Source organism: Nannospalax galili, unplaced genomic scaffold (genome assembly GCF_000622305.1).
Source record: "Nannospalax galili isolate Female #2095 unplaced genomic scaffold, S.galili_v1.0 scaffold173, whole genome shotgun sequence".
NCBI classification, from domain to species: Eukaryota; Metazoa; Chordata; class Mammalia; order Rodentia; family Spalacidae; genus Nannospalax; species Nannospalax galili.
The window spans coordinates 4,242,475-4,266,470 of NW_008334442.1; the positions used below are offsets into that span (position 1 = coordinate 4,242,475).

Here is a 23,996-nt window from a genome sequence, read left to right on the forward strand (position 1 = left end):
CCGCACATCCTCGTCCCAAACCCGCGGTCCCGGCGCACTCCATCCTCACTCGCCTGGGCAGGGCTCCCACCGGCCCTCGACCCCGCTCCGCGAGCGCGTGCTCGGCAGGGGCTGCAGGCTGCGACCGGGCTTTACGGTAGCCTGCCTGCCAATCGGAGAGCCCCATGCAGAGAAGTCTGCCTCCGCCTCCTTCCCCTACTGTACCGCGAGCGAGCGAGAGAGAAAGCGAGCTAGAGAGCGAGGGAGCGAGGCGCGAGCCCGGCCACCAGCGCCGCGCGCAGGAGAGCGCGCGCAGGGAGGCTGGCCTGCAGCCCCGGCGTGCGCCTGCGCACTGGGGTTGTTTTTCACAAAGCTGCTCTTAAAGTGAGCTGGCAGGCTCCAGCCGCCCGTCTTTGTAAGGAGACCACTGAGACTAGCAGGAACGCGGAGCAGCCTCTCTGCTGCCCTGACTTTTTAAGAAATCTCAATGAACTATTTGTAGAGAATCACTGATCCTGCCTGCAAGGTTTTTTTTTTTTGTTTTTTTTTGTTTTTTGCAGGGCAAAGACACTGATCAGTGTTAAGTGAAGATCACATCTTATATGTGATCTTGACTTTTTTTGGTCTTACATTATATTTTTATAGATTTTGTTATAATCATGGTGCTGGGAAAGGTAAAGAGTTTGACAATAAGCTTTGACTGTCTTAATGACAGCAATGTCCCTGTGTATTCTAGTGGGGATACTGTCTCAGGAAGGGTGAATTTAGAAGTTACTGGGGAAATCAGAGTAAAATCTCTTAAAATTCATGCAAGAGGACATGCGAAAGTACGCTGGACTGAATCTAGAAACGCCGGCTCCAATACTGCCTATACCCAGAATTACACTGAAGAAGTAGAATATTTCAACCATAAAGACATCCTAATTGGACACGAAAGAGGTAAGTTTTTATGTAAGTCATTAGATTCGTTTTCTTTGCAAAAGGACGATTTTAGGCTCGTTTAATGCAATTCTAATCGTAGCATAACACGGCAGTTTGATAAAGGTTAACAAAGTTGGAAGATTTGGATTCTCCTTGACGTTCAGTGTGTTTGCAGGCATCTGCAGTGACTGCAAACTGCACTTATTCAACTACATCTGTAACCGGCTTGATCGCTGCCTTATGCACTTGCAACCCATTTGCACCTTACCTAGAAATTGTTTGAATCTGATTCAATAATTTTACTACTGTTTTTAATTTTTGAAAACTGCACTTCAATACTAAATTTTTCCTTTTTATTTTACAATCTTAGATTTTAAAATGAGCTCCAGGGAAGAAATGGAGTAACATTTTTAAGAAGGTTGCTAGATGAATCTGATTTTAATACTAAGATGCAAAAGACTTTAAAGACTTCATTATTGTTCTTTGATAAAGGGTCTCCATGGCTTATTTTGACATATGGCATCAACACCCCACGTGTTTTTTCCCTATTCTTTCCAATTCCTTTAAAAATGTACATCAAGCATCATTTATTTTAAAGAATAATATCTATCCTTATAAAACTATTAAGTCCGTTTTAGAAGCCATTCAGTGTCTAATTTTCTTCTTTGAGCATCATGTCTAACTTTGGAACGTGGATTCAATGAAATCCATGCCAGTCAGATGAAATTGTAAAAGTATATGGCACATCGGATTTGGTTTGGGGGCATAAAAGGATTGTCAAGAGAGAAGGGGTCCTGAGATTTGCAACCTATTGTTTAAATGGTTACATTGTGGAAATATAGGCGACTCTAAGCTTGTTTTTCTAAGTTTCCACCCTTTGTTAGAAGCGGTTCAATCCTGTTTCGGACCAGTTCTGGGGGATGGTGAGGAGGGGCGCTCGTTCTGCTCTCAGCAGATTGGTCACACGCGTCAGGTGGTGGCGATGACTTAATTCCTAGTCCAAGAAGAATATAATGTTAAAACTGGTTATGTAATTTTTGCTTCTCCTTTTTAATGCAGTATTTTAGTGCAAACTGACGATTTTTCAGAAAGAAGAATACTTTTATCTTTTAATATCAGAAACATGCATCTTAGGGAAGAGTTCACTGAACTAAGGCAAATGAGAAATGAAGGATGCTTCGAGTTACTCAGCATTAATGCCTTTTTTTTTAAATGCTAAGGTGAAGTCAATTCATAGTAGGATACGTGTATCACACAGGTATTCTGCATCCTAAAATAATTCCTACTTGACCTCTACGCATCTGCACAAATAGGAAAATACAAATGCCTAATGACAGTGCTATTATTTGTTTAAAAAGCAGGCACATAAATTCGTAGTTGAACCTGCCTAGACATTGCAGCCTTTTATAAAATGAAGAGAAGAAACAAAGGCTTTTCCTCAAGTAGTCAAGCCTCGTAATGGAGGAGAAGTAGAACGAGTTGTGGGGGCAAAGATAATTTCATTAGTTGCTCCAGGATTTCAAGGTTAAGAAAATTAGGTGCCCTGCACCCCGCGAGATGCCCCCGAACCCCTGCAACGCGTGGACGAGCTCTTAAGCTGGAATAGTTTCAATGACTTACAACTGGGCGCTCTCAAACTAGCCTGGTGGCGAGAGCCCGCCCCGGGCGTCCCGCGATTGGCGGAGCGGGGTTTGTTAGCCTGTTGCTAAGGCGATGCCAGGCGCTGATTGGCTTGGGCACGGCGGGTGGGGCGAGTGGGCTCGCTCTGGCTGGGGCGAGGCTTGGAACTGGCGTGCGCCGGTAAAGGTACCCGGGAGCCACCGCCTCCGCCCTGCAGCGCGGGTGTCCCTGCCCCACACGTCCCGTCGCCCCGCACCCGGGCCTGGGTCCCCATTGTAGCAGCGGCTGGACAGGTGCCGCGCCGCCCTGGGCGCTACTTGGGCTGAAAACACTGGTCCGAGGGAGCTGGTAGAGGTGGGCGCCTGGCAGGTGGTGGCAGCCGCGTCCCTCGCTGACAGGCTGACTGGTCTGACCTGAGGGCATAGGGCCGTGTGCGGCCGGAGCGGCAGGGCCCAGTGCCCATTGTTCCCTGGGACCGCCGCCGCCCAGTTTTCCCCCACCCGCTGTAACTGTAAAGGTGTCAGGGTGGCCCGAGCCAGATCTAACCGGTCACCGGCTGGGGCGTGGAAAGCGGAAGCGCGGCATGCCGAGGCCCCGCCCCCGCCCAGCGGGCTAGGCTGCGCGCGCACGAGCCCCGCGCGACATATGCCGTATGTATAGCGGGGCGCGCGGCCGGCCGCGGCAGCGCGCGGGCGGGCCGGCTGGGAGCTGCTCAGCGCCGGTTTAGGCCGGTCCTCTCCTGCTCTAGTCTAGTTCTTGATTGACAGCCAGGCACTTGTTTACCGCGGAGCGGCGGCTCGGCTCAATGAGACTGCTGAGCTGGCACAAAAAGCGAGCCGGAGGGGAAGAAAGGGAGAAGAGGGAGGCAAACTTCGGGCGTCTTCGAGCAGCGAGTGGCCCGGAGCTCTGTCCCCGCTGCTTCTCGGGGCTGGGACCCCCGGACCAAAGGCACCGGGGAAGGAGTGTCTAGACCCGGGCCAGACTCATCACGTTTGGAAGAAAGTCTCCTATGAGGGAGGCATCCCGGTGTTTGTGTCTATTCGGTCCTTTGGTGAGGGAAAGTTAAATGATACAGTAGTTCCACCACCACCACCCCAGCTAATTATAAAGGTTCACACCAAGAAAAGCAAGTAAGACATATATGTGTTACCCAGTTACCCAAAAGGACTCTTCCAATAACCTAAACCTTGCCCACATTTTTGGTAATGAATTTGTTTCCATGACACTTCAAAATAATGTATGTGAGCAAAAGAAACTGGTAGTAAAATGAAAGGTAATCCCTTTCCCCCCCATTAAGTGGAAATTACCAATTAGACCTCATTTTTCAAGGATGTTAAAATATTGTTGACTTTGTTTTTTGTTTTACTCTTTTAAATTTTGCCCTTTGTAATTAAAGTGTATATGAGGGCAAAATCTACTTGTTGCCAAGACCAACTCAGTGTTGAATGTTGTAGTCTAAGTGAATAATTACATTTAGCTATGACACATTTAAATCGCATCTTTTTCCCTTTTTTTTGAAATTGGGTCTCCTTGTATCCCAAAAGTCATCATATCTTTTTCTGGTTGCAGTGTGTACATGTGGTTCAATGATGTCAGAATCATTACCCCCAAACTGAAAAAATTTAAATGTTTTACTTAAACAAGTTTTACTTTATGCACACTTAAACAAATGGTGGCAAAAATAACAGTGTAGTTTGAGATCTGGACCTTTGGTTAAATAGTGTGTACAATTTTTTTTTATTGTTTGGGCCATCTTTTTCATTAAACAAAAAAGCTTTCACTCATAAGTATTCATTAGCTCCCTTTTAATATGAGAAAGATGAAGAATAAAGACTTGTTTTATCCAGAGCAGATAATTAAATTTAATTCTGAGTTGGAATTAAAACTCAGATCTCTAAGATGAAAGCTTATGACTTTAATCATTAAATGAACATCCTTGTAGAATTGCCACCAGAGATACATTTAATGTTTTTTTCTTTTTGTTTTAGATGATGATAATTCCGAAGAAGGCTTCAACACTATTCATTCAGGAAGGCATGAATATGCATTTAGCTTCGAGCTTCCACAGACGTAAGTATTACAAATAATAGGCATTTATCATAGACACACAAAGTCAAGCAGTCTTTGAAATTAAATATTCCAAATTTAAATACTTTTAGATTTTTTTTTTAAAAAAAAACCCTTTTCATTATAGAAACTTGCTAGAGGAAAACAATATGTTAAATATAAGAAGCTATTTTTAATCTAGGATGGCAAAATTACAGAAAGCAAGCTCAATTATTAATATTCTGCCCCCAAAGTTTATGAGGTTAATAAAACATGATTCATATTCTGTTTAGCGCAGGTACTAATCAAATAGTAAAGCTTTAATGGATAATTGGTTGTTACTGGCTTTATCAGAAAAAGAGAGCACTGGTCAAGTCTCAGTAGCTCAGTTTATTGAAACATGGTGTTCTACCTTTTCTGCTAGTATGAATGACTAGCAATAAGTTAGAATATGAAAATAAGATTATCCTAACTGTGGATCTTCAGATACAAATTGTGTAGCTTTTGTACAAAGAGCTACTAGGGAAATCACATAACGTATTATAACCCTGACTTAAAAGGAAACATCCATCAGAGCTACCATAAGAGGAAGCTGGAAATATAGTACATTCTTTACATCATCACAGATTGTTGAGAGAATGGATACATCTTTTTTCATAATACCTTTTATGTCTTTTAACAGATACTGAAACCTATGAACTGGTGTTTGTACATATTGTTCTAGAAAATAAACCTGACTCGCATAACAGTTTTATCATGCACTAAATGTACATGAGTCTATGTTAATTCTAGGTTTGAGTTTTATGTACAGTTCATCAATTATGCTTTTCAGACTATTGTCTTTTAATGATTTATCTATAAATTAAAGTCATTTAACAAATTCTAGAAAGCCTATCATGAAGTGTGAGATTTAGAAATACTCCGTTTAATTCTTTGTGCTATATAAATCAATATGGGTGTCTAAAATGAAAAAAAAAATCATTTGTAAAATACTATTCTAATCTAGCACTCTACCTTAAAAATAAAAATATTGGATATTATGTAATTAAACAGACTTTAATTAAACAGACTTTATTAAAATGAAAAAAAAATTGTAAAATACCATTCTAATCTAGCCCTCTACCTTAAAAATAAAAATATTGGATATTATGTAATTAAACAGACTTTATTAAAATGAAACTTTCTATAAATAATAAAACCTAAAACCTGGCCAAGTTCAAAAAAAGTTGGGATTCTTTTGATGCAGGTTGATGGGAATATTTTTTTCAAGCCCTAAAAAGTGAAGTTAAAAAACTTCCTTAAGAAAAGGCAGCACAGGAGAGTACCACATGAGGAAACTGGAAATGTAAAACATTTTCCGTTTCTATGAACTAATGAAATAGGAAACCGTGAAACTGTTCTAGGTCTTTTCTATACTGTACTTAATTAGTTGCTATAAAAAGAGGTGATAATTCCTCTCTGATGAGAAGTAGATCAGTATAGGGAATTTTGTCTCAGTGTTTGACTGGGATCTAGAATTTCTAGATAGAAACAGGGAGGCCATTTTTACCTTTATTTTCTAATTAAAATGTTGACCTTTTCAAGAATAGCTTGTTTAACTTTTATAATTTTGCCACCAACATTGAAAGTAGCCTCTCTTTAATTTAGAGGGATTGTATTCTTCTGGCTTTGTGAAGCAAAGATTTCCATAATTAACTCTCACCATCTACTGTTATTTGGAAATAAAAGGTTTTTCCCCGGTGACTTATCCCTTTGGAAACTTTTTGAAACCATATTTGGTACCTCATTGGTACATAAACAGTACAATGTATTAATACTTTTATTCTGATCTACTGTTCAATTTTTAGAAAGAGGTATAAGATTAATATATTCACCTTTATATTCTGCACAGACCACTTGCTACCTCATTCGAAGGCCGACATGGTAGTGTGCGCTATTGGGTGAAGGCCGAATTGCACAGGCCTTGGCTTCTACCAGTAAAATTAAAGAAGGAATTTACAGTCTTTGAGCATATAGATATCAACACTCCTTCATTACTGGTAAGAATTGACTGAATTCTTCATTGTTTTTTGATATATGAATACTGAAGAATAACCTGATCTATGCAGTCTTCCTAACTTGAATATAGTAATTTTATTATATTCCATTAAAATACCTATTTTTAAATACAGAAGTAGAGCACACAAGCCAATGAATAATATGCTTGTATTTTTCACATTGTACTAAGTAAATTTAAGACCAATATGTGATATGAAATAATAGCCTTTACTTAGAATATGACCAAAAAAACAGTAACAAAAAGATCTGTTCTCTACATGATTTTAGTGTAAGAGGAACAGTAATATCATTTATTATAAAACAATATCACTTACTCTTACTTGAAACTATCACAATCTAAACTTTGTACTGCATTGCATTATTCCAATTAGGGATAGTTGTCAAATGATGGGGAATCATCAATTTCATAAAAAAAAATTTTTTTAATGAATCTTTTTAATTGCATTTTATGAGATTAATTCAAATTTGACTTCAAAAACTGTTTGGTTTAAACAAATGATAACATCTTTAAAGCAAGCAAAAATTAACCTTAAAATGGACAGTTTTTAACTTTCTACATAAGATTTTTACATTTTCAAAGAAAGATGTTAACATTTGGGATTTTAACCAAGTTACTTTCTGTGCTGCCTTAAGGAAGTTTAAATGGAATTTGGAAAGGGTTTTTTGTTTGATTGACTTTAGTTATTATATATAAGTGGACTAAAACTCTTTTGGAATAGGGTATTAAGCCTTTAACCCTTTTTTTCTTAAATGGAAATTTATATTAAGTCAAGTTTTATAGAAATCAAAAGCCATTGATTAAGGGTAATACTATTAATTATAAATTATCTAAGAGTTTAAGACTATATTTTTAAATATTTTGGTATTTTTGAGTCCATGCATTAATGTTTTTCTCAATTTATTTCTTACAGTCACCCCAAGCAGGCACAAAAGAAAAGACACTCTGTTGCTGGTTCTGTACCTCAGGCCCAATATCCTTAAGTGCCAAAATTGAAAGGAAGGGCTATACCCCAGGTATGTATGAGCTTGATGTTCACAGAAAGCAATTTCTCTTCACTAAGTATAAACTTGCAATAGTATCACCAAATATTAATACTTAGTATTCTTCAGTAAAATAGTGTAGGCCATACATCATATTCTTTTCACAAATTGAAATGTAGTTTCTCATGTGCTATTATGAATGAGTAGGTCACTTTATGACTGTAAGTTACTTGCTTACTCCTAAGACAATTTTTCATCCATAGTTAGTAGAACTTAGTATCATGGTGGTTGGTTGGTTGGTTGGTTGGTTGGTTGGTTGGTTGGTTTTTAACAGTAGATACGTTTTCCCTCTCTAGGTGAATCAATTCAGATATTTGCTGAGATTGAGAACTGCTCTTCCAGAATGGTAGTGCCAAAGGCAGCCATTTACCAAACACAGGCCTTCTATGCCAAAGGAAAAATGAAGGAAGTAAAACAGCTTGTAGCTAACTTGCGTGGGGAATCCTTATCATCAGGAAAGACAGAGACATGGAATGGCAAGCTGCTGAAAATTCCACCAGTTTCACCCTCTATCCTTGATTGTAGTATAATCCGTGTGGAGTATTCACTAATGGTATGTGTTGATTCAAGAGGTTTTTATGTTTTGTCTTAAAGTTGTGGGCTTATTATTTTGGGTTACATCCCAAGTTTGATGTTTATAGTCCACATATATAGAGGCATGTATGTGTGAAATTTTACATTGTAATTACTAATTTGCCTTATATAAACCTAAAGCACTAAACATAAGAGAAATTTATAATAAAAAGTAAAAGGGGACCTCAGCTACTATTAAAATTGGGTGGTTTTTAAAAAGAAAATCAAGCCGGGCATGGTGGCACACACCTTTAATCCCAACACTTGGGAGGCAGAGGCAGGCTTGATCTCTGTGAGTTCAAGACCAGCCTGGTCTACATAGAGAGTTCCAGGCCAGCTGAGGCTACAGGGAGACCCTGTCTCAAAAATACCAAATAAATAAATAAGAAAATCATACTTAGCATGCTAAATCTAGTATTTCTTTTTCCTGTGTTAGGTATATGTGGATATTCCTGGAGCTATGGACTTATTTCTTAATTTGCCACTTGTCATCGGTACAATTCCTCTGCATCCATTTGGTAGCAGAACCTCAAGTGTAAGCAGCCAGTGTAGCATGAATATGAACTGGCTTGGTTTATCCCTTCCTGAAAGACCTGAAGGTAATTGGATAATGCATATCTAAACTTAATCTGTTTTTATTTATTAAGAACTTTGTTTAGCTTTTGATGTTGTACGACCCTAGATAAATTTTTATCATTTCCTATAGAGATGTGACCTTAATGTTAAATTTTGTATGTCTCCCTTGTTTTAATCACCAAACAAATAATTATTCTTTTACATGACATTCCTTTTTAATACCTACTATTCTGTGTATTTTGACATGCATAAGAACATGTTGTTCGAATTGCGTGTATCTTTTTCCTTCAGCACCACCCAGTTATGCAGAAGTAGTAACAGAGGAACAAAGGCGAAATAATCTGGCACCCGTGAGTGCCTGCGATGACTTTGAGAGAGCGCTTCAAGGACCACTGTTTGCATATATCCAGGAGTTTCGGTTCTTGCCTCCACCTCTTTATTCAGAGGTAAGCACCAATTCAAGTATGAAATGTTGTGGGCCTGTTAGAAACTAGCACTGCAAGCTTTTAAAAATGTAGTTGCTTCTTGGCAATCATGGTAATAATTTCAAACAGCAGTTTAAGTTATGATTAGGATTGTATATTTACTAAGTTTGACACAAAAGTAAGATTTCACTCAGGAAATAAGATGATGATCTAACTCCAGTTAAATCATTTGCATTTTTAAAGGAATAACTGCGTCTTCAAGCATTAATAGAAAACTTGACATTTTGTAAGCATTGATTAAATAGCACTTGTCTTATTTATAATCCTTTACCAATTTAATTCTCACATATTTTAACATTCTTAGTCATAGGAGAAAATAGCATATTTCCAAATAACTTCTTAAACATTCCTACACTGTTAGATTATTTTTATACATTTCATATTGAGGCTAGCTCAGCACATATGTGAATAAGATTATCACTTACTTTGTAGAAGCTCACAGACTTAATGTGAAAAATAAACTTAAAAGCAAAATACTACATTACCAGTGTTCAGAGACACCACTCAATTTATGAGCAGCTTATTGGGACTTGGGAATCAAAGAGGGTTAGACTTCTCTGAGAAGTTGATAATTGGCCAAATTTTGAAAAATGGGTAATCCCCCAGAGGGAGACCAGCCTACATAAGAACAGTCCAGCTGAAAGACAAGAGGTGGGGGATGGATCTGATAATTTTAGAATTTTTCAGTATAACTAGAGCTGATAATACACTTTTTTTTTTAAGGATCTTTGAACTTGGCTTTAATATCAAAATAAAATTTATAAATCAAGAGAATTTTTCTTTTGGTTATTTAGTTTATTCCACTGTTTTACAGTGGAATATTACAATATTTCATACTCACTGGACATGAAGGAGCTTGTTTTTACTTTTCAGTAGATTGTTCTAACATTGTAACTAGAAGTCATTTTTTACCCTAAATGTAATAAATAATATGAAATCCTTTTTATTGATTATAGGATTTTCAGAATCTGTTCTTACAAGTATTTGACTAGACATTTTTCCTATCCTGTTATACATCATAAAAATATCCCTTAGACTAAAAAAGTTCTGCTGGTTTTTACAAATTTTGTTTTTTGTTACATTTTTATTCTTATGTTTCTGTTTTGCTTATTAAATTGGTTGTTTCTGACTTGAGTATTCCTAGCTTAACAGGGGAGAATTTTAAAAGAATGGATGTGTAGATATAATTCACTTTTAACTAATTTGTCATAAAATTTTGCCAATTTCAATGAAAGATAATTTAAAACTTGTACAACCCTAAAACAGTTTCATACTGTAGTTTAACTAAAAGTTAATTGACTTGTTTTCTCCAAAAATGTGTTTGACCTAAAGCTGCTGAAGCATTTTGGGTTGTCTCACATTTAAATTCAAGTGATTGGGTTTGTCCAAAAGACCTTTTGCTAAAATATAGTAAACTTGACAGTTGACAGCATGCTTTTCTGTGCCCATTCTTTTTGTAACTGAGAAACAACTGGAATACTAAGTACGCATGCATACAGGTCAGGTCAGCACAGAGGGAGAGAAGCTAGAAAGGCTTTTGGGTTCAGCATTGCTCTCATAGGCATTGTATTTTAGGCCCTGTCTGGAACTTTGCACCAATGAGTTTTACTTCACATAAGCACCAAGAGAATTGTTTATTATAGCTTCATTGTTCCCAAAGTCTAGGGAAGAGATGAATTGGCATATTCACATATTTTATGAATGCTTGCCTGCATGCATGTTTGTGCACCATTACATACCTGGTGCCCACGTAGGCCCCTGGAACTGGAATTAATAGATTATTGGGAACTACCATGTGGGTACTGGGAACCAAACCTGCATGCTCTATAAGAGCAGTGCAAGTTTGCTCTTGGCTACCGAGTCATCTCTACAGCCCGTGTTGACATTTTTGTATAAGGACAAAGGGATACTTTACAAAAGGACAAGAGAGCAGTGCTTTAATGCTGTTCCCCAATGTGTAATTAAGTATTAAATGCTGAGTGAAATTTCCTCTTCAGTAAAAAGATTTTGCCAGTAATTTTTGTGAAAGCGAGCTATTCATGCATACCTTTATAAATCATATTAGTAATCTAGTGACCAAGCATATTATAGACAAAAAGGACACCCATCATCCCCACATAGCACTGCAGATAGGAAAAGACGATGGGGTATAATTTGCTAAGAAACTACATATGTGTTAAATACATGGTGCTGTGATTATACGTGAACATTTCTTAACTAGTACTCAGAGTCGGCCACTTGTTGCATTCTTCCTACCTCATTAAATAATTTTGTGAATTTTATCTTGTTCATACTAGATTGATCCAAATCCTGATCAGTCATCTGAGGATAGACCATCCTGCCCCTCTCGCTGAAGGAACACTTGGTTGAATCAAGTTGATGTGGGTTCCGAACTGTATCTCTTCCGGCTGAAGACAGAGAAGTATCTTGGAGACACGTTTTCAGAGGAAGTGGAATTGCTTTTGCCCAGAAAAATGGCAAACACATGAAACAACCAGTGATCATGCTTTAGAATCCTACAACATTCTGAGGCTGCTCCAACATGCTTGAAGATCTAAGCTTTTCTCCTTTCAAACTGGCACATCCTAAGAGCAGTCTTCTTAGCCTATGGTCATATGTGTCAAGACACTACGTTGTAAAGAAGGATGGTTTCCTTCTTTTGATTTGAAAATTTGCACATGCTCATTGCTTACATTGTGCAGTTCCATGTCACTACAGCTTTTTTTTTTTCCCATTTATGCCAGACTCTTGATACTCTTTTAAAACTTGTTGTGGTCAGCACAACAAGGAACAAAGGAAAGCTTTGAAAAACTTTTACACACAAAAAACACGCACTGACAGTTTGTTTGTTTTGTTTTAATTTAATATAGCCTGGACTTTACCTGCACATGCACATGCTCAGAATTGTCGTAGTAGGCTGACCATGTATCACCTCTTCAGCTTGGATCCTATTGTGGATTTATTTACAAACATCAAATGCCTTCAAGCCAATCCTTTTTGCTGTATGTTTTGCAGCCTACTGTAGTAGATACGCAACAGATGTGTAGGGAACAGACAAGAGGAGGAAGCTAACAAGAGACTGTCCAGATTGTGTACCTTCTTGGTTTCTTTTTGAGCATTTGTTGCCTTTCTACTGTTACAGCAAAGCAGCATTTGTCACTGACTGCCTAAAATCACTTAATCTCAGGTGAATGCGTCACTTGCCAAACTGTTGGAATGCTGTTTGTGTTTTGTTGCACTGTTACGTTGTTGTTGTTGTTGTGTTTATTTGGTCAGCTCTTTGGAGAGAGAAATTTGGAAACGGGACATACACAAAAGTGATAACCACCCACATCCCCTTTTTATCATTACGTACAAAAAGAAACTAGCAGAGCTAAGTGGAGTGAAGACAGACAGTGGGGCAGGCACCGGCAAAGAGTTAAGGGCTGTTGCTCTTTCAAATTATTTTTATTATTTTAAAAGTAAATGGAAGTTTCCAGTCACTGGGGAAAGGAGGGGAAAGTGCATTTATTTTTATACAGAGTTACTTAATTACCTCCAAAACACGTATGTTGGAAATCATTTTTGCTGATGCAGAGTACTTTAGTGAGCAAGAATATGTGTCTGAAGGTGATGATTGGGGACCTTGGTTTATACATTCACTCATATTTGAGAATAAAAAGCCCAAGTTTATTCCAAAAGTGTATAACTTCACAATTATAAATAGTAGGCTGTTTGCTGGGATAAATAACTTGTATTTGTGTGCGTGATTTTTTTTTTTAATGAAAAAATTTTTCATTGTCTAAAGAATTGCTGACATTTCAAGTCACTCGTTTTTAGTATGTATAGATAAAACAGCAATCACATCAATAAGTTATACTTTATTTTTTAAGATAATTTGTGGTTGGATCATAACAAATATACCAGCATTCATAACATTTAAAACACCATTTTCCAAGTACTCAGTGTACAGATTATTTTTTAGAAGGAATCTTGTCTTTAATGAAAATCAGCATCTCTGATGTCACAACATATGTGTGAAATGGGTGTTACGTCTATCTACCTTGCCATTTAACCCCATAGTTTAAAAAGTGACTGAAAATAATAGTAACTCTGGATGGTGCTTGACCTGGTTAAATACTGTCTTAAAGCTTCATACAAAATAGGCTTTTCCATAAGTGGCCTTTAAGAAAACATGGAAGACAATTCATGTTTGAAATAATGCTGACAGGGTGAAGAAAGCCCACTGTAAAAATGAATCGCGTTTTAAGTGATTCGGTTAAAGGGTTTGGGCTCCCGTAGCAAACTAATACTAGATAATAAGGAAATGGGGGTGAATTATTTTTTTATTGTTAAATCATTTTGTGAATGTCCCCCTCAAAAGAAGCTAATGGAATATTTGGCATAAAGGGCATTTGGTGGTTTTATTGTTTGGGGGGGATTGTCTGAAAACCCTTTTTGTTATGTCTGACTAGGGAACAATTGTTTATATGCATAGCATTGGATACTTATTACCATGTTCTTTTACAAATACCATGTTAAGCAAGAATGACCAATATTCTGACAATTGGCACTGGGTCACAAAATGTGATAAAATTTCTATAAAACTTTATAAAATAAAGTTTTATTTTCCCCATAAATATTTCTTTACTCATTTGGTGGCATTAACATTTTTCTAAATATTGGTCGATTCCTGACATAAGATGTGAGGTTCAGTTGGATTCTAGTATTCAAGATAGATTCCTGATTTTTCATTTAGGAAAAGTAAAATCCAAAATGTTAGCAAAACAAAGTGCAATATTAAATGTTTGCTTTATAGATTATATTCTATGGCTGTTTGTAATTTCTCTTTTTCTTTTTTATTTGGTGCTGAATATGTCCTTGTAGGCTCTGTTTTAAGAAAACTATGTGGGAAATGATTTAATTTTTCCTATTGCTCTTCCTTGTGGAAAATAAAGTGTTTTTTTTTTTCCTTTTTGTATAATTGTTTGGAGATTTATTTGAATATTGATCATATCAGTAACACCATAATCAAACACTAGCATTTCAAGAGGACATACATTTAAGTTACATTGAAAAACGCTAAACAGTTTTTCCAAATTTTAAACACAGCAGTAAATATTCTTAAAAATACAAATTTTATAGTGTTTGGCTGCCTTTAGTTAGAATCCTTTTGGAATTACATTTAGTGTTTCCGTGGTTACCCATTGGTACATACAGATTGTCAAATTATATATGTGTCTTAGGATGGGATTTTCATTTTGCCAAGAAACATTTTACATTTTGTATGCAGTTATCACCTTTACAGGGGTGCTGTCAGCCTGGTTCACTCAAGCCAGTGGTCAGCACCAGTCTTTAAGGAATAAAATTAACAGTGAAGGAAGGAATCTCAGGATGCAAAGGGGAAATAAAGCTTCTGGGTTCTATGATGAGACCAGCATTGAACAAGACATTCAAGTTGATTTCCTTATCTGTAAGGAGAAAAGCAGTCATCCAAGCAGCTCACTGTTGAAGGTGTAAATGTGTGCCTCTTTTAAGGAAATACTGCTCTATACTAGTTTGTAACACTGGTGATTCACTTCACTGTTTTGGAATTGGCATTAGAATATATTGAAAGTTTTCCGTACGTGTCTTTTATGTGAAATAATCACTTAATCTGTTAGCTCATCAAACAGCTCTTAAAATTTGCAGAATAGGCCGGGCATGGTAGCACATGCCTTTAGTCCCAGCACTGGGGAGGCACAGGCAGGTGGATCTCTGAGTTCAAGGCCAGCCTGATCTACATAGTGAGTGCCAGGCCAGCTGGGGCTGCTACATGGAGACCCTGTCTCAAAAAGACCAAAACAAACCAATCAGCTAGGATAGCTGACTTTGCTCTTTTTTTCAGGGAGAAATTCAGCTTGCTTCAATAAAACAATATTAACTAATAATTCCAGGGATGATCTATTAAACATCTGGATCCAGAAGTCCAAGTAATTCCCTGGGTGGTAGGCATTCTTCTTTAATCTCTTGAGATTATCTTCTTAATATTGACATTTTTTTCACATTGGCTTCTATGCTAGAGAGATCAGAAAAGTTGGCCCCAGCTTTTATATAGTCCAAAGACAAATACCCCCCCTCCCCCCCAAAAAAACCCACCTTGCTACATAGCCCAGTCTTGGCTGGCTTCAAGATCAGGGATCCTCCTGCCTTGCAGGTATGTGCTATACCCAGTTCAGGGGAGAGATTCCAATTAGTTAATACCAGGTCAGGTTTCATTATGATATAGAATGGGTTTCCCAATAAAAACTTTGCAAAAGGAAGAGGTTAATATAGTCATCTTACATCAAGAGCAGCCACAGTAGTGTTCCATGGAGTAGACTGAAGATACACCTCAGAATATTGAACCAAAATCAGAATTTTGTAACCTGAGATAATGGACAGTTATCCCTTGGAAATTCTTGTGTCAACAATACATAGTTCTCAAAACTCTTTACTGCATGGTGAAATATTTGTCTTTTCATTCCTTGATTTCATAAAATAAAGAGAAAAATGATTCAACATGTTATTGATATATGGAAATTTGGGCTGAAGAGATGCTCCGAGGGTAAAGTGTTTGCTGCACAACCATTAGGAACTGGATTCAGATCCCAGCACCACATTTTACAAAAGCTAGGCCCTGCAGTACAGACCTGTCATCCCAGTGCTGGTAGCCCAAGACAGGATCCAAGAGGCTTACCACCCAGCCAGCCTTTAAACAAGCAAGCTCAGGTTCAATGAGAGACCCTGTCTCAAAAGAAAAGATGGAAAGTAATAGAGGAAGAAGACAAGGATGTTGCATGTGCATGCACACACACATACAGAGGCACACGAGCATGCACACTTATAAGCATATATACACATACACCACATACACAATTTTAAAAAATATTTCATGTGTATGAATGTATTGCCTTCATATAGGTAAGTACATCCATGTTGGTTGTGCAACTCCTGCAGAGGTCAGAAGAGGGGCTCAGATCCCCTGGAACTAGAGTTATGGATGGTTGTTTGCCACCATGTGGATGCTGGGAATCGAACCTGGGTCCTCTGCAAGATCACTCAGTGCTAACTGCTGAGCATCTCTCCAGCTTCACACACAATTTTTGTTTTGGGTTTTTTGTTTGTTTGTTTGTTTTTGGTGTTTTTGAGACAAGGTCTCCTGTAGCCCCAGCTGGCCTGGAACTCACTATGTAGACCAGGCTGGCCTCAGTCTCTCAGAGATCTGCCTGCCTCTGCCTCCTGAGTGCTGGGATTAAAGGCGTGCACCACCACACCGGGCCTCACACACACAATTTTTAAAAAGAAAATTTATTTTGACTTAAACATCCTCTGCAATATTTGTTCCAAAAGAGAAAAATAAAAAGGATATATAATAAATAAAGATGTAAAGTGTCATGGTGCAAATCAAAAATGACCCCAAAGCTCATGCATTGAAGACTAGGTCCTTAATGCAGCAGTGTTGAGAAGTAGGACTTGAGAAGTGATTGAACTGTCAGTGTTGCAATCTCTTGAATGGGTTAGTCCAACATTGAGCTCATAATTTGATGAGCTATTGGAATGTGGTTGAAACTTAGGTGGTGAGACCTATTTGAAGGGAGCAAATCCAATGAACTGGTTCTTGCTGTGCCCTTTCTCTGCTTCCTAGCTACTTTCACGCTTCCCACCCCACATAGGCCTGAAATTAGTGGAGCCAACAGGCCATGGCTGAAGGAGCCAAAATAAGCCCTTCCTCTTTTAAGTTTTTCTTATTTTGTCACAGCAGTGGAAAACTAACCAACACAGAAAGGTAACTTCAAGACAATTTGTGGTTTAAAAATACAAAAACATGCATGATTAGAAGTGGCCTCAGAATCATTGTCTTTGTTAGTAACAAAAAGTTAAACATGGAAGGAAATGTGTTTTTTAAAAAATATTTATTTTTATTAAATTTTTATGTATTTCATATACATCTTAGTCCTCTTTATACCCCCTTCCCCATCAGCACCCTCCCAGAGCCACCCACCCACATACATACACTGGATCTCATGCAGTCTGTCATTTATGTTAAGGCCTATTGAGTCAATTTAGTGTCCCCTGACATCCCTCAGTGCAAGTTCAACCACTGAGGCCTAGTTAGCCTATCTAGAGTCACTCCACTAAAGATGATCAGTTCTTCCCCCACCCAGTAGTAATCAGCTGCCAATAGTTCTTTGGCTAAGATTGGGGCCTGCTGCCCATTTCCCTAGTTCTATGCTAGGTTTTTTGTCTACTTGAGTTTGTATGGGTCTTGTGCATGCTGACACCGTTGCTATAAGTTCATATGTCCCAGGAGCCTATAAGATTCTATTTCCATATGGTCATGACCTCCTCCCCTGACTCTTACAATCTTTCCATTCCCTCTTCTACAATGGTCCCTGAACCTTGCGTTCATTGTCCTCTGTTGCATGAGGGAAGCTTCGTTGATGAGAGTTGAGAGATGCATTAGTATTCTGTCTACCCCTTGTTCCACTATGCTCCATGAGTCTTAGGTGTAGAGATTCCATTGTAGATGTGTCACTTAGGGTTGGGCATTTCACAGACTCTTAATCTCTGTGTGTGACCAGTTGAGGAACTCTGTAATAGTCTCTGTTGCAAAAGAAGCTTCTTGGATGTGTGGTGACTGGTATACTTGTCTGTAAATATAAGGATCTGTATTTAGCACATAGTAAGAAATTACATTTGTCTAGAGATGTCACAGCTAAGATCTCTGACCTCTCCAGCCATATGCATTTGGCTATGTTTACAGTACCACATATGAGTTCCCTCCCATGGAGTAGGCTTTAGGTCCAATTAGGTAGTTGCTGATTACCTCCAAGATATAAGTGTCACCAGTGCCCCAATATAGTTCGATGTGCCAGTCATTGTTGTGGTTATTAGTCCTTGAAACTGGGGTTGGACCATCAATTGATGCTCTGCATTAGTAGCTTTCATAGTGATCTCCAAAACTATGAGAGCTAGCTTTCCGGGGGATGGCTTCCAGGTCAGTTCTAGCTCCATTGCTCCAAGTCCTGTGCCTACAGTGTGTCCTGTCTTCAGTAATAGGGTCTTAACTTCATGTTCTGGGAGGCAATCAAGGCTATGGCAATAGCTTGTATAATTTTGAGGGTCTCTTGGACTACCCTAGTCAACAACTCAAAGGGCAGTTTTTCCTGTCTGGCACTGTTTCTTGTGTAGCCTTCAGCTATACACATGAACTCATGTGGAGATGTTGTATGTGTACTTTTTCACTAGGCTTTTGCAATAATAAGATTCCCTCTGGTTTTTTACACCAGCTAGGCATTATTTATCTCTCCTCTCTCTCCCTGATAAACCCTCCCTCTCCTCCCCCATTTTCCCCATTCTCCCTAAACCAACTTCACAGTCACTAGATGATGTCGTTACTATGCAGTACGAAAAACAATAAAGTTGTTTTGCAGTAGTGTTATAGTTCAGAAGCCTTTCTGCCACACGCTCCTGGTGCCATGATGTTTTGCCCAAGCAACTATAAGCTGAACCCTTTGAAACTATGATTTAAAATAATTCGCCTTTAGGTAGTTTACATCAGGTATTTTGGTCATAGCAATATTAAAAGCAACAAATACAGGGGCTGGCAAGATGGTTCGGGGATTAAGAGCATTTGCTGCCCTTGCAGAAGACCCAAGTTTGATTCCCAGCACTCACATGGTGGTTCCATCACTCACTTCTAGCCGATGTGGGCATTGCACATGTACTAGGTACACATACCTACAGGCAAGCCAAACACTTGTACAAATAAAAATAAATCTTTTTCAAAAAGTAACTAGTACATGGGGCTGGAGAGATGGCTCAGTGGTTCAGAACACTGACTGTTCTTGCAGAAGACCCAGGTTCGAATCCTAGAACCCACATGGCAGCTAACAACTGTCCCTAACTCCAGTTCCAGGGGATCCAACAGCCTCTTCTGTCCTCTGCGGGCATTGCACAACACGGATGTATTTACCTACATGCAGGCATAACATTCATACACATGAAATAAAAATAAAATATTTTTTAAAGTAACACAATTTCTATCATTTATGTGTTAAAAGAACGTGCATGTACCTATTGATGACCTAAAATGATTCAAAAATTCAAATGGGGAGGACTAGGGATATAGCTCAATTAGTAAAGGTTTTTCAACACTGCATAAAAATCCTAGCCTTGAACTTGTGATATCCCTCCCTCTACCTCCCAAGTGCTCAGATTATAGGCACTTCCAACTACTGCTTTAATTTTTAATAAGTATTTTTAAATAATTACATTTATGTGTTTGTGTGTGTGCACAAATGCCTATGTCAGCATACATGTGGAGGTCAGAAGACAACTTTCAGAAGCTGCTTCATTCTTTCCATCATGTGGTTCCCAGAGATTGAACCCAGACCATCAAGTTTGGCAACAAGCACCTTTACCAACTGAACCATCTCAGCAGCTGGCTCTATAGCCTTAATTTTTAACTAAATTAAATGATGTTTATTTCACCAAAGTATAGATCTAATAATGATGATACAAGTGATGAGTGACAAAGTTTACTCTGTTGATTTTATATGATATGCTCTTTGTCTAGAGGAATGTTATCAGATCTTTATTGAATATAGCAATCTGTATTTTACATGTAATTATTGGCAAATAAATTATCTTAAATAATTTAACTTTTGTATGTTTATTTATTCATTTATTTATGTATATGCATACATGTGTGGGTGTGCACCATGGTACATCCGTGGCGGTCAGAGGACAACTTTCGGGAGTCAGTTATCTCCTTCACCTTGTGGGCTCTGGGGATTGAATTTAGCATGTCATTTTTTGGCAGCAAGCACCTTTACCCACTGAGCTATCTTTCCAGCCCTTAAATTATAGAAATATAAGTTATAAAACTAAACAGCTAGTTTCTGACTCCTTTTTTTCTTTCTTTTTTATTTTACGAAATTATATTTTTACCATCTAGTACAAGGCATATTTTTCTAATCTAGACAGCTTTATAACTCCAAATTCCAGAAAGTAGCATAGATGATGTTTAGAATAATAACAGGAAACTCAGATATGCTGCATGCATCCTGTAAACTAGCAGTCTACTAATGTCTTATGAAACGATATACAGGCCAGGTATTGTGGCATATGACTGTAATTCCCACACTCGAGAAGCTAAGGTAGGAAAGATGGTAATTTTGAGGCCAGTCTGAGCTACATAGGAAGACTGTTTCAAAAAAAACTAAATAAGCTAGAGATGGTTCAGCAATTTTTGTAGAGGACCTCAGTTCAATCCCCAGCACCCACATCAGGTAGCTCATAACTGCTTGTAAGTCTAGCTCCAGCAAATCTGACACTTCTGGCCTCCACAGGCATCAGCACTCACACAAACACACACACACACACGCAGGACACCCTTAGTAAAAAAGAAAGAAAGAAAGAAAGAGAGAGAGAGAGAGAGAGAAAGAAAGAAAGAAAGAAAGAAAGAAAGAAAGAAAGAAAGAAAGAAAGAAAGAAAGAAAGAAAGAAAGAAAAAGTCTTCAGGGCTGGAGAGATGGTTAAGAGCACTGGATGTTAGGCCCCAAGTTCTATTCTCAGCACCCACATGGTGGCTAACACTTGACACCAGTTCCAAGGGATCTCATGGCCTCTTCTGGCCTCTGCAGGCATTGCACACATGTGGTACACTTACATACATGCAGGCAAAACACTCATACATATAAAATAAAAATTTTTTAAATCATTTTTAAAAACTAAATAAATAAGTGAATAAATGTGTGCACACAGAACCAGACAGAAAAATATCATGTATGCTACCTTCTTTAGTTTGTCATCTGAAAATTACAAGAGTAAAGGAGAACATGTTCCTGTTCTATAATCTCCCTCTCTTCCTTTCATCTGAAGAACGAACTCTGGAAAATCTTTAAGAGGGAACTTCTTAGAGTCGAAGCTGAGAGGGAAGCAGTGGAGAAATGCCTCAGGCTGATGAACTTTTCTGTTGTGAGCAAACTAAAGAAGAAAATCTCTATAAATTCGCTCATTGAGTACTGCCCAGTGTAGTAAGTGTCCGATGGTTGCTGAAGCTAACTCCTACAGAACAACTGGCCCCAAACAACAGCCGTTGATTCTCTTACAGTTCTTGAGACCAGAGATGGGCAATCACATGTTAGTCAGCCATGACTTTGAAGCCAGTAACGAAAAAACTTTTTCTTGCTCTTCTACTTCGAGTGGTGCCTGGCAATCCTCCATATGCCATGGCTTGGCTTGCAGAGGTGTCTGTTCTGTTGTCTCATGGTCATGGCATATCTCTGTCTCTTCGTATGGCGTTTTGTCCTTGCATCTCTTCTCATGAAGATATTAATCATACTGTAAAGGGCCAACCTACTTCAGTATGACCTCACTTTCCCCAATTACATCTGCAAAATTACCTTACCTCCAAATAAGGTCATATTCTGAGATATTGGGAGTCAGAGCTTCAATATACTTTTTTTTTTTTTTTTTTTTTTTTTTTTTTTTTTTTTTATCTGTAGCCCCAGCTGGCCTAGAACTCACTATGTAGATCAGGCTGGCCTCAAGCTCACAGAGTTCTGCCTGCCTCTGCCTCCCAAATGCTAGGACTACAGGATGTGCCACCACACCCAGTGCAGCATACCTTTTGGAGGACATAATTCAACCTAGTATTACCCCCTTCACTCCTTGGCAACATGGTAGCTATGTAGCTCCTATAGGGAAGAACAACCTGTTTAGAATAAACACAGTAAGCTATGCCTCACATTACAAAACAGACTTAATCCTGACCTGTAAAATCAGAATAGTTTAAAGAAAGCTCACAACCCACTTCCCCCTTTTTTTAGCTGGCCTGATGCAGGCACTGTGGTGGGTACCACTCAGAATAGAAGGTAAGAAAACTAAGGTCTGATCCACATCCACTAAGTGGCTCTATGAACTTGAACAAGTTATTCTAGTTCCTTGGGCTTCATTGCCTGATTTAGCATGTATTTTTAAAAGGACTTTGAGGTCCTTCCAACACTATCTTTCTACTTAGGGTGCCCACTCAGCTGAAATGTCACAGCCTTGTGTATCAGCTCTGATCTTTAAGAGTTTGCATTATTGTAAAATGTATAATTTCTCTATTTAAATCATAGAGAAATCATATAAATCATAAATCATAATCATATAAAATCTTCACAATTTGGGGGCTGGAGAAATGGCTCAACAGTTAAGAGCACTTGCTGTTTTTGCAGAGAGAGGGGGTTTGGTTCCTAGCACCCATCTGATGGCTAACAACTGTCTGTAACTCCAATTCCAGGAGATCCAACACCTTCTGGCCTTCACAGGCCCTGCATGTACCTGATCCACTTATATCCACATAGGCAAAACACTCATACATGTAAAATAAAAATGAATAAATAAATTATTTTTTAATTTTTAAAAATTACACAATTTTGCTGGGCATGGTGGTATGCCTTTAATCCCAGCACTTAGAAGGCAGAGGCAGGTGGATGTATGTGAGTTCAAGATCAACTTGGTCTACACAGTAAATTCCAAGTCAGCTGGGGCTATTGGGAGGCCCTGTCTTGGAAAGCCAGAGGGAAAAAATAAAACCAAAAAAGCAAAATAAAATTATACAATTTTGGCCAGGCATGGTTGCGCATGCCTTTAATCCCAGCACTTGGGAAGCAGAGGCTGGCAGACCTCTGTGAGTTCAGGGCCAGCCTGGTCTACATAGTGAGTTCCAGGCTAGCTGGGGCTACAGGGAGACCCTGTCTCAAAACAAACAAACAAACAAAAAGTATACAGTTTAGTTTCGGTCTAGGAAATGGCTTGTGTTGCCATGAGGCCACTCTCGTGTCGACAGAGTAGAATCTCAACATAGCCTTTAAAAGCTAGTCAAAATATTATCTTCTAACCATGGTGTTCTGGAAAGTATGTGGTGTCAGGGATTCATTCTCAATCCCGGTGTTCCTCTGTGCAGCCCATTACAAAGCACATAGCAGTAACTTCTGATGACATCCTTTTCACCAAGAGTGAGTTTTTCCACAACTTCTTAAATCCCTTCTAGGCAAATGTACCCTTTTGTAACAGAAGATGATAATTAGAAGAGGGCTTTCTTTCACAATACTACAAACTATAATTTGCATCTAGTTTGGTTATTCACACATAATAACCTTGTTTAAGATAATAGAATTCTCAATTTTTTTTTTTTTTTGGTCTCCCTGTAGCACAGGTGGCCTGAAACTCACTATAGACCAGGCTGGCCTTGAACTCACAAAGATCCACTTGCCTCTGCCTCTCAAGTGCTGGGATTAAAGGTGTGTGCCACCAAGCCTGGCTCTCATATGTAGTCTTAAGTCAAGTTATAGATACAAATAAAAATCTCCAGTAAATTCTAACATTCTGTCGCACAATAGAATTTCTAAGGTTGACAACAGTTAATGATACATTTCAAAATAACTAGTAGAGAGGATTTTGAATGTTCCTAACACAAACAAATGATATATGATTCAAGTAAGAGATATATTAATTCCAGTTACCCTGACCTTATATTTACATTGTATACATGTGTTAAAGTACACTGTACCCCATAAGTATTTGTAATTGTTATATAATATGTATAAATACATATTAACAAATTTCCAGGACATGTGTAGTAAATAAGGAACACACTTAGCTTGAGAAACTTTATGATAGAGAACATTGATTCACAAAAAAAAA

The 23,996-nt window shown here is 38.4% G+C and overlaps 1 protein-coding gene across 2 annotated transcripts; it reads left to right on the top strand.

Annotated features, from left to right (window-relative positions):
- Window positions 1–379: 379 nt before the first annotated feature.
- On the top strand, window positions 380–14,259 carry Arrdc3 (arrestin domain containing 3). Of its 2 annotated transcripts, XM_008829345.3 has the most exons (8): window positions 380–918; window positions 4,509–4,590; window positions 6,458–6,605; window positions 7,536–7,638; window positions 7,962–8,218; window positions 8,675–8,837; window positions 9,106–9,260; window positions 11,597–14,259. In XM_008829345.3, exons 1-8 carry the CDS (start codon window positions 639–641, stop codon window positions 11,651–11,653), a joined length of 1,245 nt encoding a protein of 414 aa, XP_008827567.1. In that variant the 5' UTR covers window positions 380–638; the 3' UTR covers window positions 11,654–14,259. The 2 variants fall into 2 exon arrangements, with proteins under 2 accessions (XP_008827567.1, XP_017652697.1); XM_017797208.2 differs by lacking the exon at window positions 6,458–6,605 and having other exon boundaries at window positions 382–918.
- Window positions 14,260–23,996: the final 9,737 nt, after the last annotated feature.